Consider the following 18449-nt stretch of genomic DNA (forward strand, 5'->3'; position numbering starts at 1 on the left):
TTCAAAAATTAATTTCCTACAATATTAATGTTTTGGTGCTTTGAATTCACTGAAGTGCATAAGTTACTGTATGTTTCAGTGTAGAAAAATTCAGAAACAAACCTTTTCACATACATAGCCTTTTGTGCTCACACTGAGTAATTTAGCAGCTAAACTCAAAGTCAAGCAATAGAGTGCTTTAGAATCCATTGCTAATACGGGATTATAAGATGTGAACTCCTATGGCTTGTGAATTTCTCAGTTTGAAATCTTTATTCCTATGACAAGAGCTAAGAGTGATTGCCTGCCTTAAAACTCTAACTTCTGAGAGTTCACAAGTGCAAAATGCTGAATAATCTTCAAATGTATTTGATGAGCTAGTCACTGCACACACATTTCTATTGAGATAAATGTCATGTAGATTCTGTATCAGTTAAGCAAGCATTTGAAATTCTTTGCAAAATAGAAACTATGAAGATGAGTCTTTATGTTTTTCTGTATTGTGGGGTTTTCACTTGTTGGGATTTTTAAAATGGTATATCTTGCTTTTTGTTGTATGTGAGAAACACAGTTTAAAAACCATACCGAAAAATACTGACCCCCGAGTTTATAACAGGTATTCCTAGGTTATCCACGTGGTTTTCAGATGTGAATATTCTGCTTTGAATATCTAGATATTCATTGAAGCATCTTTAAAATTCTGATGGAGTAGAAAGCTCAGAGAAATATATAATTCAAAATTCAAATTGTGGGACAATAAGCAAGTATTTTTATTTTCAATTTCTATTATTATTGACCATATCTGCTAATTGAGTTGCTGAAGAAAGAGAAGTATCTTCTTGTCAAATAAGTTTATGGTTGCCAGCAGCCTGTATTCCTGCTCTACCACTTCTGATTTGGTAACAACTGCTGGCAAATACAAGCATGTTTTTGTCCCCACATTGTCGTTTAGCTGTCTTAGCTATAATATGATGAACAGTCCCATTGTATGTTAAAATTGCATGCCTGAAACAGCCTTCTCATCTTTATAAATTTCACTGGGTAGAAGGACACCATCTACACATCCTTATCACCATCTTATCAACACACTGCCTTTTAGTAAAAAAAAAAATCACTTCTGCAAAATGAACATTAAATTTTAAAAGTTAATTGAATACATGCAACATTGCAGGTTTATTTTACATTTCATGTATAGTGCCTGAAAATACGCTTACCAAAAATCACTTAAGATTTAGAACTTAATCTTTCAACTGCAGTATTAGTCCTAAACAGTTAAATATCCCATCACAGTATGGAGATAGTCATCTGTTCAAGCATATGGAATCTTTTGGCTACTGGACTAAGTAGTTAATATAATGCCCACTGTCCAGACATGGACACAACTGTTATGGAAGCAGAAGGGAAGAGGCACATGTATTGAGCCCATTTGGACACTGATAAGTAAAGATTAGAAGAGGGACTTAAAATAATGCAGGACAAAGTAGTTACCTGCTTTAAGCAAGTATTTCTGTTAGAAAATAGAAGGCAGTGTTGTTTTTTTCTGAGGCAATTGTGTAGTAGAAGTTCTTGGTGGGGGAAAAAGCCCTGTGAATCTAGCATTAAATATGAGGTTTGTCTGTTGTATTTCAGAACAAAGAAGATCATTTTGTGTCACACTATTTTGTGTTTGAATCATTGCAATTGGATTTCCCATCTTAAATGATTTTCAAATAACTGAATATCAAATTTCTGTGCAGTGTCTGTTTAGAAGAATTTTTATATGAAACTTTTACTGTTGCTTAAAAACCTTGAAATTTCAGAATCTAATTTCATGTCTTTTTGTGTAGACCTGCTCTATTAATTACAATATAATCATAATAAAAAGGAATACTGCATCTTTAATGATGTTTTTGTGCCTGTGTAGTTAAGCTTTAATGCTAGGGGAAAGGGAAAAAAAAAAAAAAAAGGAAAAAAAAAAAAGAGATTAAATTAGCCTTGTAACCTCTTTCTCTTCCAGACTGATGATGGAAAATAAAAGCTCTTAGCCACAGAATGTAACACTTAGAATTAATATTTAATTAGACCAGCAAATTGTACACTGTGGCTGAAAGCTTCCAAAGAGTTGTTAGTGCCACAATTGACCTACAAGTTTAATAATAACTCACTTCTAGGAGCAAGTGCCAGTTCAGCATAGTGGAGCCACTGTAAGAAAGTCCTGTGAGATTAAAATCAGCAAACCAAATGGCAGGCGAGGATTCCTGGGATGGAGCCTTCTGGAAAGATGGGAGCTGGAGTAGCTTTTCAGCCAGGATTCAGATGAGAGCAGTGGGCAAAAAAAGCTGATCCCTCCTGTTCTGGGAGCTTCTGGTTGTAGGCCAAAATCCTAGAACAGATTTTTTCTAAATGTTCTTCCTGCAGCTATTAATTTATATCACAAATCAAGTAATGAACGACTTATCGTCATCTTTTAATTAAGTTTTAATACAGACATTATCGCAGAATTCTCTGGTCATGAATTTCACTCATGAGAAAATGGCCCTTTTTTGGTGTGCCATGTAATTTAGTGTGTTTGTGTTGCAAAATGCTTTATTTTAATAGTATCTTGCTGCCACTTAAAAGGCTTTCTGTTACAACTACAACAAGCAATTTATCATGATACCGTGAAATACATAAATTAAATATGAAGTGTGTTTATGTTGTAAGATAAAATATTTTGGAGGTTAAATACCTTAATCTTGCCTTTCATTTTATGAACAATTAAAACATAAAGCCAATAAACTCTACCATTAAAGATCCATCTGAGCCTTAATTCTGTGGCAAATTATTCTAGTGAAATAGGGCACCATAAGTTCAAAAATGTGCGAACACACAGCAACAGACTGAGGAAGGAACATTTTGCATTATTTATTGGCTAGGTCCTAAATAATTAAAGAAATGCCTACTCATTAGTTAAAAATTAAAGCAGGTGAGGACCTTGCCAGCAGAGGGAGCAGTCATGTCTTTCCTTAGGTTCCCATCGTTTCCAGCCTACCCATCATTTCCACCCTACCTCTTCTTATTGCCCAGCCAGTTTCCCATCTGGACCTAGCTTTGCCAGCCTGCTCCTGATGACAGCCTATAATTTTATACTGAACAAGGGATTCAATTTTTAAATGATTTTATATTTCAGAATCTTGCCACTTGATTACCAGCATCAGTTAGATGTTCCTTTTGATATTAGTGTACAATTAATTGAAATAATAGTGGAGGATCTTTTTGGTCACCTGTGAATAAAACGTGATTCACTGTTTAAAGAATTAAAGTTGCAGCAATAGTTAGCATTTCTGAGTTGGTAAGCAGTCTGCAATGACATTTTTTGCAAACAAAATGGCAACAAAAAGAACCCCTAAACCTTTTTCTTATACCAGTGGAGTCTTAGGATTTTAGTTAAGACAGTTGGTCTCAAGTACATTAATTTCAGCAGTTTTGTTATGGCTCTTTTTTAATGATTTTAATTCTTTCAGTCTACTTCTGCATCTGTATTTTGTACTAAACAACCACCAGCATATAGCATTGAATGTGTGTTCAATTTTGTAAACAAATCTGCTCAAATGGTCATTTAGCTTTTGTGATAACTAGAGACAATAGCATACAATTTTCCATGTATGTCCTTTTGTAACAATGATGCAATGTCATTTATAAAGATCATGTAGTGTTCAAGGGAGATGCTGGGCTTAGCTCAAATCTTGTATTAATCTCTTCCTAGCTCCTCACCCTTCACTGGAAGGCTTGATCAGGCTTATTTTATCTGCCCACTGCAGCAAGACTCATGCAAGAGCCCTGCACCTCAGAATCATAGTCACATGCAGCCTGTGCTTTCAGCTACTTAGTGCTAAGGAAATAGAAGAGCACTGAACAGAGATTGAGCTCAAAAAGTGTCACCTTTTAATACCCTGTGCATCTGTCATCTCTTTCAGCCAGATAATAACAGGATTTTCAGCGCCCAGCATTCTGGGCTTCAACTCCCACATCATCTTCCTGGTATCAGCAAATACCTCCCTGGTAGCCCAAAGCCATAGATGCAGCCTCCTAAACCAAGCCTCAAATAGAGGGGGATAGACAGGGCTTCAAGGAAAGGCTGAGTTCAGTTCCCACTTCAGTGTTGAGTGGCTCATGACTTTGGACAACTCACATGACATCTTTGTGCTTGTTACATGACTTGGAAATGAGGAATGCAGCACTTGCCTGTCTTTTGTAAAGCACTTGAAGATCAACAGATGGAAAGTTTGATTTAAACTACATAGTCTTTGTCCTCACTTCTTTTTTTTGTAGGCCTCAGCAGCAACTGTTACTGACTTACTTCTTTCACCTATTAAGTCATCACTCATTTCACTGTTGGCCTTTAGGTCCTCCCTCCAATGGCAAAACCGACATACATTTTTATTTTGTAGGGTGATAATGTTTAGTGGCATTAGATTCTTTTATAGCTCAAGTAATAGATGGAGTCTAGCCACACATCTCCAGTTAGTTCTGTTAGTAGATTTGGTTTGTGCAAGCACCAAGAGCAGTGCTAATCAATCTGGAGTCGGAATACCTATAAAGTTTTATACTTTGCAGTCTTTGTTAATTACTGATATAACACTTTTTGGCAGAGCACTTATTAATCTTTGCTTTTGAGGATTTGTGAATAATGAATAATTGCCAATACCAAAGGTATCTCTCTATGAAACTACCACATGTGCCTGATACCTAACTTCTTCTACCAAAATGAACTGTAGGGGCAATTCTGTGATATTTCTGAGCTGTAATTATTAACAAATAGTGATAAATATTGTAGCCATTAGTAATTTATCTTTTAACTTTTAAGTCCTTTGGAGAATAAGTAGTAATGACAAGAGGTAACTATTTGTACATTGTGAAATCATGATCACATCATTGTGTGATAATGTCTCAGAAAATATGAGTTACTTGATCTGGTGGATATCCAGCATTGCATTCAAGTCCAGTGTGGCTGCCTGCATTATAGTACCAAGCTTACTTCAGCTTTATGACAGAATGTAACAGACATTTCAAAAAGGCACAACCAATTTTTGTGCTTTTGTTGAAAATCCATGCACCAAAATTTGCTTCAAGTCCCTAAGATTCATATTACCACGCATGGACTTGTTTACTGTTTATTAGTGAGACCATCTTTCAGCTACCATTCTGTGATTCTGTGAAATGAAGTGACAGGATTTCTGGACCCCAATTCCAGCTTTACCTAGACTTGAGGGAAGCATCTGAATTTCATCTCCAATTTCTTTGCTGTCATATGGAATGTATGCAACTCACCATTTAAACTGGGTTTTGTCCCAGTGCTAGAAGTTGCTTTTAAGCAGTGTTTTAGGCAATGAAACATTTTTGTATTAGCTTTTAATTATATGTTTTGAAATAAAATCATTGATGGCATCAGATTGTCAGAATGTCAAGATACAGAAATCAAATTCATCCCTCCACCAATGGCCTAATGGTCTTCTGAAAAGAGACATAGTCTAAAAATCCCTTATATAATAAATATAAATCTGTATTAAGATCATAGGAATGCATTAATCAGAATACAAATGCAAATACACAAAGCCCACATGATTCAAGAGCTGAATGTGTTTATTTAGGTAGTAATAGTACTGTAGATCTTTAATATGAGTCTCCCATTTTCATTTGTTTTATGTAGTATGTAGAGAAGTTGGAGCCATTCTGAGACAATTTTCCATTCCACTTGGCTTCTCATTATTTAATGCAGTGCAAGGACTGAGAATTTAAATATTTTTATGACATAAGTTTTGTGAGGGTTTTTAAATTTCTTTACAAACTGACAAAATAAAAATGGGAGGACATATCTCTGGGTATTAGAAAATTTTTGACAGGAAATCAGAGGAGAACTAGAAATTAGAGCAGAGCAGTAAAGACAGATTTTCTTCCTAATACAGAATCCAGATGAACCAAGATTGATTTGATTAGTAGTATCAATGATAAAATTGTGGTACATTAAGGACTCAATCCAGTAGAAACACACAGTATTCCTTTCAGTGTGTAAGTTACTGAAACATATGTTTGTGTTGGTAGAATACCATGCTTTACACTCAGACACAGGAAATGATACATTTTGAACTGCTTTATTTGTAAATCAACTATTTTTAAACATGAACAAATCATTGCTCAAGGCTGTGTAGATTCTGCAAATTAATTAGTAGGACAAAGCAAATCTTTTCCATAACTGCCCTTCCCAAAAGCTTGACACAGATGTGTAATTCCCATTTACATGTCCAACTAGCAACAGGGATTTTCTTGAGACGTTGTTTTGAAAGTACACTTTGGTTGAGGCCAAATATTGCAAGTTTGCACTTAAAAGAAAATGTCTGTCTGAAACAGCGAGCACAAAATAAGGTATAGAATGGATGCCCAGCCCAGCCTGCACAACAGGGTTGCTACCATGTTGTTAGAATAATTACATTTTGGCTGAATTAATTTAGAAAAACTGCAGCACATCTAGCAAGACTGAAAACTTTCCAGGGCTGGATTGAGGGTTGGGGTTTTTTTATTTTTTAGTGTAATTTAAAACAATACCTCTTCTAGCTGCCAACAAACTCTTTCCCTGAATCTCCCCATTCCTGGCTTCCCTCCTAACCATGTCCTGGCTCACCTCCAGAGCTGCCAAGTTTATGCCAGAAGCAGGAGGTAGATTTGTATGGGGCTGGAGGAAGATCTGGAGCTCTGTTAAATTTTCAGGCCCAGATGGGGCAACATGATTTGTGTGTTTATGTCAGTATGCCATACATCACAACTATCTGTATGCTGACGTCAGCTTTGATTGGACATTAATGTGCTGAACAGTGCAAACTAGAAAATACACGATAGATACGGATCTATGGCAACAATGCCACCTAAGCAAATGTCTGTTTGGTGTGGCGATTCGCTGTGCAAAGTATTTCCCAAGATACACTGCATTAAGCCAGGAGAATGTTTTGACACATTTTAAAAACAAAACCAAAATCAACATGGGCAAACAGACTACAGTGTAAGAAAGCAAACCTCTTCAGAAGAGCTGAAACTAACATACTGAATTGCTGTCCCTCACTTTAATGTTTCCACAGTAAAGACCAATTAGGAGAAATGCTTTTCTTACGATTTGCAGGACTGTTAATGATGGGAATACCTCGCTGAGGATTGAGCATCTTGCTACCCACAGTTTCTGTACCCCACTGTTACTGAAGCAAGCAAGCAAAAATGTTAGACAGCAAACTGTTTTTTGCAGATGATTGAGGTGGTTTGGTTTTTTCTATACCAAAAGTTTAGGTTAGCTTCCAGAAATCATCAGTGTTTGTCGATTTATGTAACACACTTCTGTTTGTTGCCTGTACAAATAACATCCAGCACCTTGCTGAAGAACTTGCAAAACATGGTAATTTCTGGCCTGTGGATTTAGAGAGGTCACTAGCTACTTCAGGTTTATATTTAAACTGTGTTTATGTGATCAGTCCTGTAGAACGATGTGACCCAAAGTTTCAATTAAAATCTCTCTCCTCCTATTAAAAGGGTAGAATTTACAAGTCAGCTTTAATATTTCAGAGATGGGTATAATAAAGTTTAGGGATTGATGTGTATGCACTGTTCTTTTACCTCAGTTTATGTTATTCCTCAGGAAGAAAACTGCACTATTTTATCACAGCCATCATTAGACTTTGTAGGTAAAACCGAAGTTCCCTGATTCCATGGGGATAGGTCATTTTGGCCTGTGAACAAGTAACATCTTTGAAAAGAGAACAGTCCCCAGGATTTAATGCCATCTGGCCTATGAGCTGGGGAGGGGAGGGGGTGTAAAGGTACCATGGGATCCATGGATTTAGGCCTCATAACCTGAGCAGATTGGGCTGTGCAGGACAGGCCACAAGTTACTTGATGTAGCTGTCAAAGGACAGAATTCAGATGATTCTGTGATGGGAATAAGAAATGTTCACCTTTCGTGTCTGCTTTGTAGGCTTCTCTGTGGCTAGGAAAAATGTTGTTACTGAAATGTGGGTTCACAAAAGCAATTGGTATATTGATCACCACTGCAATAAATCTTTTCTCGGTACAGTGCATAGATTTTTCTAACATATCTGGAGATGTTCCCCTTCTCCCTGCTTCTCATTACTTTGTAAATTGTTATGATAGAGTTTAGCAGTAGTTAATTGACCTTGCAAAAGAAGTGATGGTCATACAGTGTATGAAAGAAGTGCAGAATGTACAAGATACTTTAATAAAAATTGCAAAACTATAACCCTAGATATTTTGAGGTTGTTGGTCTTGGTATCCCTGAAGATATCCTTTAGCCACCACGAACAAGAGTATACCCAGCTGTCCAAGTCACTTTTGAGATAACTACTTCTTAAGGAAATATTTTGCTTTTCAACACAGATTCATCTGCTGCTGGGTTGTTTTTATTCATTAAATGCTGACATCATGGGAAAATTTAAGAATGTTTTTTTCCTGAGTTACCTCTCTAGATCTTTGTGACCTTTGAAAGTTGCATGAAATGAAGTACAGAAAACTATGTAGAAAACAGTCTGTTTAAGGCACATGACACTATATTGTGGCACGAGACATGTGAGTGCTTATCAATCACAAATATATTGAGAAACAGTAATGCATCTTGAAGCTTTAGATTCCTATGTTATGCAGAGAGGAACTTTTAGACAGAAAAATACTGGGAAAAATGCCTTGGTTTTCCATGTTGTTTGACTGATGACCTAAATGACTAATTGTGTGGGTCACGCTTGCTCAAAATACTGGAGGTGATAAGCCTAAGTGTATTCAAAATTAAGGTTTTTGCAACACAAGCAGAAACTGGGCATCTGATTCATGGTAGAAGTCAATGAGAGGTGCTTAACTGCCACATAGCTTGTAGATATTTCTCATGGGAGCAAATGCTTATGATGTGAAGCTTTAGGAAACCACAGATTGAGTGCTGAGGTAGCCTTTTTATGGTTTCTCCCTGTCAGTTGTGTGTTTTCTTTAGAAATTTCAAGGGGGGTTGGGGTTTTTGTTTTGTTGTTGGTTTTTTTTTTTAAGGAGAAAACCTTCTAAGGTAATTTCTAAGTATTGATGACCTATTTTTTCCCCACAGTTTGACACTGAGAAGACCAAGGCTTACTCTATGAACATTAATTACCTTTTTCATCACATAGGATGTGTATTTTGTTTCCATGTCTTACAGAATAAAGCAATTATGGAACGTGTAACAAACTTGTCAGATACGGTAGTTGGTCTTGAATCATTTATTGGCTCTGAGAGAGAAACCAATCCATTATACAAGGACTACCATGGTAAGTTCCATCTTTAGCAAGGCAAAAAGTCTGCCCTGAGTGTTTTTAGGGCACTTAGCGGCTTACCCTCCAACTGGGTATCTGCTATAAGGTAGCATTTGATTTCATTTCAGAATATACCTCTTAAATGTTTCTCCTTGCTAACCAGTCTTGAGTTAGGAATATTTTCAGTAAAGTGCATTAAGGCTGCAAAGGAAACATGGCAACTCCTTGCATGTTGTCAAGCCATATTACAGAGGCACGGCTCAATCAGATGTACATCTCAACAGGCAGGCTTTGGGGAATTCACATGCAGAGGAGGCTTGGCAATCATCTGACCAGTGAGCTGAACTTGTCATGAAATCAATACTTTTGATCTGCCAAGTTTTAAATAGAGAACATGGCAAAACATATATTGTATTAAGGTGAATAACCTGCTAAGTGATGTGCTCTATAAACTTAATCTAAAAATGATATTCCGGTTTTCAGCCTTAAGTTACAGCACTTAACGCTTGTAAAGAACTGAATGTGAGTATATGTGGCATGTAAAATATTGAACTAATTTTGGTAAGAAGTCACATAGCCTTTGAAGTGATTTATCTTCCCATTGTGTTTAATCTTGCGTTTTGTTTCCCAAAGAATTTTGTTCGCTGATGCAGCAGAACTATTTAAATTCTTAAATATTAGATTAGAAGTTATGCATAGCCAGAGCAGTGAATAACAAACAGTTCCAGCTAATCTGGAGCGATGCTCTGAGTGTGCATAAATTACAGCTGTTATTATTGCAATACTACTGTAGTTCCATGGAAACCTTGAGTTGAAAGTAAACTGCTTATCCGAAACCTGCTGTAAACATGTGAGAGCGTGGCAGTGTTTGCCACAGCAGAATATGTAGAACAAGAAGCAAAGATGGTGTTGAGACACCACTGTGTGTATGCAGGCTGTAATTAATAAATCAGAGAAAAATCTTCCTGACGATGAAAACAGTGCATGTTTCATTATCTGAGGGGAGTGGGGGGGAAAGATGAATGAAAAAGAAACCATGAACAAAAGCTAGAATAATTTGCCTAATTATTTTTCCAACTGTAAAATGGTGCTGTGGCATTTGTTTGTGCTAACATAATTCTGTCAGTTTGATACTCGTTTTCTCGGTACTGAAGAGATCCTTTAAGACAATGTGTGTTTTAGCAGTTCTTTCCTGGTTTCCTTTAAAAATGGATGCAAAATCATTTTTGATCCTACTTTATAAGAATTGTGTGCCCATAAAGATAGCTTTGGAGGCTGACTTTAATTTCTCATTCTAAAAATAGATATTTGTAGTGGTTTTAACTTTGTGGATTCATTTTGCTTAAGAATGTATTCGAAGGTGATTTATTTACTGCAGATGAGGGAAGATTTTTATGTTACTCAGGAGGAGTTTGATTACATTATTGCATCATTTAATTAATCCTACATTGATAATCGTATTAAACTGCATGCAAATTCAAATGGTTGAAAAGTCAGTAAAATAACAGCAGAATTACATAGCTAATAGCTGATCCTTAAAAACATTTTTAGAATACTACATATAAGCAACCGTGTTGTATATCTGCTGTTCCTATATATAATAATAATAATATTTTGAACACAAAAGCCAAGCAAGTTATTCTTATATGTCACCATTCTGGAGGCAGGGATAGAGGGTTTCAAAGTGTAAGAATAATTTTCTAGCATTGTTGAGAATGTTCATAATTGATACCCATAAAAATTATGCTTTTAAAATCTTTTCAATGTTAGGAAACTTTCTTCCCTTGTTCTTCCTTCCAGAAAAAAAAAATCAAACCCTGGAAAGAAAATACTTGCCCCTTTTTAAATTAAGGTTTTAGTGTCTGGGGTTTTTCTCCCAGCTGCCATTTTCAAGTATGATGTTGTTTCTAAACGTTCAGTATTTCCATTTAGACGCTGGCTTTATGAATAGCAAATATAGGCCAGTAATGGAGAAGCCCTGTAGAATTTTCCTGGTTTTCAGATGTAGAAAATCACCCTTAGGTTGTTCAGAAACTATATTAGGCTGCACAAAAACCATCCAGCGTCCTTGTCAGAAAAAATCAGCTTGACTTGCAGCTGACAGAATGCAGAGCTTGCAGTGCATCTAGTACCGTTAAAAACATCTGAACATTTCTATAAGCCTTATTTCTCCTGGAATGGCACAGGGGTTAAAATTTATTGAAAAGCATGATCTAAATTGGCATTTTCCAGAAACTTTGTTAAAGTCATTTTCAGGGCGCACAACAAAGTCCTGCTCATTAGAGCTGCAGTGGTTATCAGTAACCCATAAGCCTTGTTTTGCTGGCTGCTTACTGGTGCATTTAATAAAATAAAGATCACTCAGTGGTGCCGTGGGCAGCATGCAAGGTGATAGCCATATTTGCTTACTGTAAATACAAGAGAAAATCACACACAAACCGGCTGTAGTTTTGACAAGTATTAAGATCCCTCTTTACATCTGTACTTCTGTACCAAAGTGCAATTAGTTTTCCTCGCACAAGGATTTCTGTTTATCTTATTCTGCTTGATTACTTGAGTATAATCGCACTGTTTGCTTCATTGCTCCTGGTAGTAAGCTCCAGTTTAAAAAGGGGAGGATGAGTGTGTGTAAATATACAGAATTCTGCTGTAAGACTCTAATTTATGCATCTGGATGACAGCGTTTGCTTAATTTTTTTTCCTCTCCTTTACTCTTTCCTTCCACAAGGTTTGGTTCACGTACATCAGATTCCTCGGCTTAATAGCTTGATCTGTGATGTGTCAGACACGAAGGACCTTGCTTTTAGACTAAAAAGGAAGCTGTTCACCATCGAGGTAAGAGAAACAGTTTTGTTTCACTATTTAGAACCCAAATGGTGGAGCTAACCCCATCTCTTATGTTTCATTTTGTGAAATACATAAAATATACATCAGATGCTGTAAATTCATTTTATTCTGCTCTTGCTGTTCAGAGTGGTTTTCTGAAATACTGTAATATGCCTTCTAATTAAAAATGTCTCATTTGCCACTCTGAATCGGTCCGCTATAAATAGTTTATTTTGGTTTAAAATGTACATAGAAAGTAGGCCACAACCTTCAATAACAAAGCGTGACATGTTTCTAAGGATGTCAGGAGCATGTTTAATTAAATGTTAATGACTTGCTCTTACTTGTGTTAGTGGGTGGGAAAGTAGCTACATGTTATTACCCCAGTAGAGGGATTTTAATGTATAATGCTGCCTAAAATTGTGTGTGGTATGAGGGATAAGTGTCCTTATCAGTATTCAGAAACCATTTTCTTTGCATTACTGAAATCACCTTTCGCTCTTTTATGTCATTTTAAACACAGTATCATTTACACTAATGTCCTTAAGTAAATTTCCTACTAAATTTAAACTTTTTTCCGTGACCTTTATGCAGACAGTCCTGATAGAAGGCAGTAATACAAAAGATGTATTTCATTTTAATCTTGCTAAAGAGCAAATGAACATAGCACTATTAAGCAATTAGACCTGATGTATTTATTAACCAAGTAGTGCTTAGAGATAGGAGATGGCTTTTGGGGTGGTAGTCATCGGTACAGTCTGGGCAAATTTTTTTTTAACAAAGACATAAAACAGCCAAGCATCCCTGACAAACCATTTTGTTTAATCTCCTTTCAAATGAAAAGCTCTTAAGCAGGCCACTTGTCTTAACTGCTTGAAACCATAAAAAGAGAGAATTGCCACCAATAAATTAGCATATTTTTTACTCCATCACCAAATGATGGTCAATGTGGCTTGGCACTGCTTTGGTGTTTGGGACTTCACCCTTAAGTGACCACTTTGGCCCTTATTTGACCCTCTGCCCTTTTTAGCTGGCCACTTGATAAGGTAACTTAAGGGTTCTCTCTCTTCACTGCCTCCTCCCCTTCACAATTGCAAGTAGCCCTAACCTATAAATCATTGAAAGGGCCCTATCAAGTGACAAATTAAGGTGCCCTCCTCCTAATTAATGGTCATCAATGTCTTTAATTATCTAATCCTATTGAGAGTAGTTAATAGTTAATCAGGCAGCCAGTTCTTCATGCAGGTCATCTCTGCATGAGTGCTAGAAGTTTCTCAACTAGAGGTATCCTCCTCAGAAGCCACTTAAAGGCAAATACTTGAAGGAGGGCTTTTTTCCCAAAGACATTCCTTTATAATGTTTCTCACTTTCCAGAGAATGGGGTTGGTGAAACCAGGCATTGTGAGGTACTAAACCATTTTAACGACTGCTTTTGAGCAGTTCTTAGAAACAAAAACCTCAAAGGACCGTGTTCAGTTTGAAAATACTAATGTTCTTAGTGGTTTTGGAAGTGCAGAGAAGCCAGCACCCTCATTTCACAGCATATGTCCGTTAGAATATTTGGAATTATTTTTTTCTTTGATATAGATCCTATCTCAGAATATTGATTTTTTTTTTTCTTTTTCTGTCAGCTGTTATTTGGATTCTAATTTGTAATGGGATTTGGAAGGGGGAGAAAAAAAATCACCTTAGCAGGAGGCTCTGTATAAAGAGCTGAATTAGCTGTGGGGCAATCGGAAGCAGGGTGTAGTGGAGCTCCTGAAGCAACCTGTTGCCCTAGACATGCGTAGATGACCCAGTTGTGGAATTTCTCCCTTCATTGCTCAGTTGCAGCCCCTTTTGAATAAGTTCAGGTTTTGTTAGACATATGCACTCTGTAAGCTGAACTGACACAAACTAGCCCATTTTGAACATGTTGGATCACTGTCCTACTGTGATCTTCTTGGGCACATTTCACAGATCTATAATACCTATGCTTTTCTTTATGATACTGTTAGGGGAGGCAGACTACAACTGAGCTGACTAGAGCAATGAGGTCAATGAGAAAATGAAAGCGAGGGAAAAACTGAATTAGGAAGGGATGTGAATACAGTCTTCTAAAATGGGTTTCTGTATTTAGAATGTGATGAGTCAGCAGTCAGGTTTGGTTCTGGTAGTCAAAACATAAAGCAGCACAACGGTGCTTTACAAGCAACAGCCTGCTTTATACAAAGTACAGCTACATTTGTGACTTCTTTAGTATGCAGCCTAAATGTGAAATGAAAATATCATTTGAATACATTACAGGTTTCTCCAAGTTTCTGCTTAGTTACATACACAGTCTAGGGTAAAAGTACTGACCTCTACTTAAAATGTCACTTTAAAATCAAATTACATAAGAAAAGCTGGAAATACACAAGGTATTCTTTATGGCAAAATTTCTCAAAGAAGGGGGCTTATTACTAGATCATTCAGTTTTTACTGTTCGTTATAAGGGCATGGGACATGGATTTTTCTCATCTCGAGACTGATCACCAGTTTGGCCCTCGTCAATAAAAAAAATTAAATGTCAAAAACATTTTATTAGATTTGAGTTTTGTGGGAGGGACTCCTCCTCCTTATATCTGCAGAGTCATTTAACTGTTTCAGTTTTTCTTCTGGCTTCATCAAAATAAGATTGACTCAAAGGGATCCTTTTTTAAAATTCAAGGTGATAATGGTTTTTAATGAATATTTGAGTGGTTTGATGAACATTTGAGTGTTTTAATGACTGTTGGGTGTTTGTTTTCCATTTGTAAATTGTGAGATTGACCCTTTCCAGGAAAACTTAGATGTTATGGTAAAAGGTGCAGTAGCTATACCAAGCTTTCCCAAATCTTCATGTGCTAGTTACCAGCAATATATTATTGTATGCAATATTATCAGCAATCTATCTTATGTGCATACCACTTTAAAGGACACAATTTTGAAGTTAGCCTGTCTAATCCTATTTCTTCCCACTTTGGAATCTTAATTAGAAGGAGATAAAAACCATCATTTGACTAAATTATTGTCTTGAATCTGTAGCAAAAGGTATAATCCGCAATTGGGCCAATTAGTGTACCCCGTAGTTAGCTATGCTGAGGCAGGAAACTTGATTAGATCTGACACCAGCCTAGTTCCCACTGTTGTTTTGCCAGGTATGATGGTCAGACTTCAAAGGGCTTGAGGCATCAGCAGGGCAAGGTTTGGAGGCCAGCTTAGGTCCGGTCGTTAATCTCTCTGCTAAAACCACAGCAGCCCTCGCACAAAACAAGCTTACACGACACAATCATGCGGTATTAAAGTTTGGGTTGAGTCATGCCAATTTGCCTTTGATTTTCTGATGATTGACTAAAAGATGGCTACATGACTAGACACATACTGAAAGTTTACTGATTAGGTAAGTTCCCCAAATATTTGAAATATTTTTTGATTTCTCAGTTAAATTATATGACAACCTGTTCATCTTAATGAAACTTTTCTGCAGAATCGTCCTTGAAGTACTTTTTGCTTGGTTTGTAGCTCTGGATGGAAGTTTTAGCTCTTTTTGAGACATGTTGTAGGACTATTTTGTTCGTAGTCTTGTGTGATAAAACTTTATTATTGTTCTTCTAAAGCATCCTCTATAAAATCTAAAGGAATCCATGCTTAAATTTATTCACTCCTTGAAATTTCTAAGGAAACTTCTTTATTATTTGGCTATATTCACAATTACTCACAACAAGGGAATTTCCTCTTAATTATTTTCCACCTCACCATTGAGTAAAGCACTGCTCCATGGCTGTGATTACATAAGTGTTCCTTTCTTTTGCAGTCTGATTTGTTGAAATATTGCAGTAACAGTGACATGTTTCCATTCTGAGAAAAGCCTAAGGCTGCTTTAGTATTATTCCAAATGATTGAAATTGCCATCTTGCTGACTTTCCCTTGGGCAGCTTAAGGCCTGTTTACTTTTGTATTTGTTTCACATGTTCCCTCTGAGTTTGGCTGGCAGGACATCATTACCTGGTTTGACAAGACAGTTGGAGAAGATTCATATTTGATTAACTCCCTTTGTTACTGTCTGGTCAGCATAAACCTCTGAAATTGTGTTTTTACAGATAAAACTTTTGATAAATTCACATAAATGTTTCTGAGGTTTTGGGTTTGTTAATTCCCTAGTTTTGCTTTTAGATTTTTTAAGTCTTTGGGTAGCAATTGTTCATAGTAGAGTAAGCTTTTTCCTCCAAGTTGTGAAATATATTTTGTCTATTAAGTCATCATTGTGAGGTTTTATTATTTATATTTTTTAATCAATACCCAAGAGCCAGGTAATGTGACTTCCTCCTTAATGGCTGGAGAACACCTGTGCAAATCTTAATCTTTAAAAGACAGCTCTGTTTGAAGCCAAATGTCATATACTATATAAAGAATTGCCACACAGTGAAACTAAGTAAGTTTCCAGAACTTAGTGGATGAGTTCAGGAGGCTCTTTTCTGAGATGTGTTTCCTAACAGGAGGATAAGAAAGTCATAATTAGAGGAGCTCTCTGACAGGGAAGTTGCTGGTTTCTCAGTGCAGGCAGATACAATATGGTGCTATGGAGCACTCTGCAGTGCATTTTTCCTAGAGGTAGTTGCTGGAGTCAAAAGTTGTGTCTTTAGAAGGAAATATAATCACATAAAAACCAGTAACTGAGTTCATATAGGTTTTTGAAGTTTTTTAATATGACTCCAATGAAATAGAAATATTGATCCTTCATCATCTATCAATAAAGGATTATAAGAAAATTAATGATTGCCAAATTCAGCAAGATTTAGGTGCAGCACCAGATATTTATGTGTGTGTTGTGTGGTCAGCATTGGTATTTGGAAGAAAATTTAAACTCTATTCTTTTAAGATGGTGAAATTGGCAATTAAAACCATAAAGTATGTCTCTTTGTTGCTTCCATCTGAAATCTCTGTATTTCTACTTCTTTTTTTTTTTCATTCTGTCCCTTTTCTTTGCTTATTTTATATGGATTATACTGCTGTAAACTTCTTATTTGCAAAGAAGTGCAGTTAGCCAATGCTGTAGATGATTTACCCAAACAGGTGGGTAAGACCAAAGCAGAATTGACGCTTGCAGTGCTTCAGTGTGGTATTAACATAGCCCAAGTTTGGTCCTAAGTGACTCAGGAGATGGTGATGTCACTGAGTGCCAGAAGTGTGCTCTTGGAAACATTTTGTAATTAGGCATTGCATACATCAAGAACACATATGGACATAATGGGTTAGGGTTATTTGTGGGCTATTTCTTCTGTAGGAACAAATCAACCCTGTCACCAGTACATATGGGATCAACATATATTTAAAATTCACACACATGCCATATCAGCCTCTGTATTAGTGGGATTAGCAAGTGTCCACTGTACCTCTAATAGCATCACTTCCTAAAGCCTTCTTCCAAGAGAATCCGAAGCAGCCTTTATTAATGACTCATCCAAATCCTGATTGTATTTCACTGATGTTTATAAAGTTGAGTAATTTTGTTAATAAGCAAAAGCATTGGAATTAATATACTATTTTAGGCAATATTTCAGCAAAAAGAATCTGTGAGCCTATGGGCTGACCAAAGGCAAAACATTAGTTTATCAGAAATTTCAGGCAGGTGGTCATTCTGTCACAACAGTCAGTAAAATGTAGAAATGGGTTCTTGTCCTCTGAAGTAAAGTTCACCCAATGTCACACCAAAGCTGATGCATGCTACATGATACATATTGTAATAAAGCATATCAGTACCTTCATATATAGATAAAAGCAACTCTGTATTTTAAGATGGAGCACTGGTAGCATGACAAGACTTGACCCTTTGTTGCGGCCTTAGAACCACAGAACGGAAGCTACTTTTACCAAGCCAGGCAGTCACACAACCAGAGGCTGCCTGGTTGCGCTGTGCCTGGAGCAAGGCTGAAACTCCTGGTTCAGAGGTGAGACATAACGTCTCTGAAGTGTAACAGAAGATGTATTTCTTCATTCTTCCGATGTGATAAAATCTTTGGGGTCTTTTATCTCCGTTGTATTTGAGAACACAAGTACCATTGAGGGTGGTTGGTACTTGGAAAACTTTTCTTTCTCTGCAGCCTGCCTTGAGTAGAAAGCATGACACTTGGCAAACTCTAGTACTGGATGCTCCACTTCAGTTCAGGGACCCAAATGAAGGAACTCTTCATATAAAACTGAACTTTCTGGCTGAGAGAGGTTAAACATTGTAATAAAATTCAGCTGAAATTTATGCCAGTCAGACTACTGTTGCCTTGATTTTTCCTGTCCATTTCCCCATGATATTAATAAAGACATTACTGCTGCCTTATTTAAACATAGGTCAAAAGGTAGTAATTA

The 18449-nt window shown here is 36.7% G+C and overlaps 1 protein-coding gene across 1 annotated transcript in view; it reads left to right on the forward strand.

Moving 5' to 3' along the window:
* Nucleotides 1-18449, forward strand: part of ELP4 (elongator acetyltransferase complex subunit 4) — a 119112-nt gene that overhangs the window by 44644 nt on the left and 56019 nt on the right. The window contains exons 8-9 of the mRNA XM_054172011.1: nucleotides 9170-9278; nucleotides 11992-12098. Of these exons, the coding sequence (XP_054027986.1) occupies nucleotides 9170-9278; nucleotides 11992-12098 (216 nt within the window). The remainder of the gene's footprint in view (nucleotides 1-9169; nucleotides 9279-11991; nucleotides 12099-18449) is intronic.

The sequence above is a fragment of the Dryobates pubescens genome, chromosome 22 (genome assembly GCF_014839835.1).
Source record: "Dryobates pubescens isolate bDryPub1 chromosome 22, bDryPub1.pri, whole genome shotgun sequence".
Taxonomy (NCBI): domain Eukaryota; kingdom Metazoa; phylum Chordata; class Aves; order Piciformes; family Picidae; genus Dryobates; species Dryobates pubescens.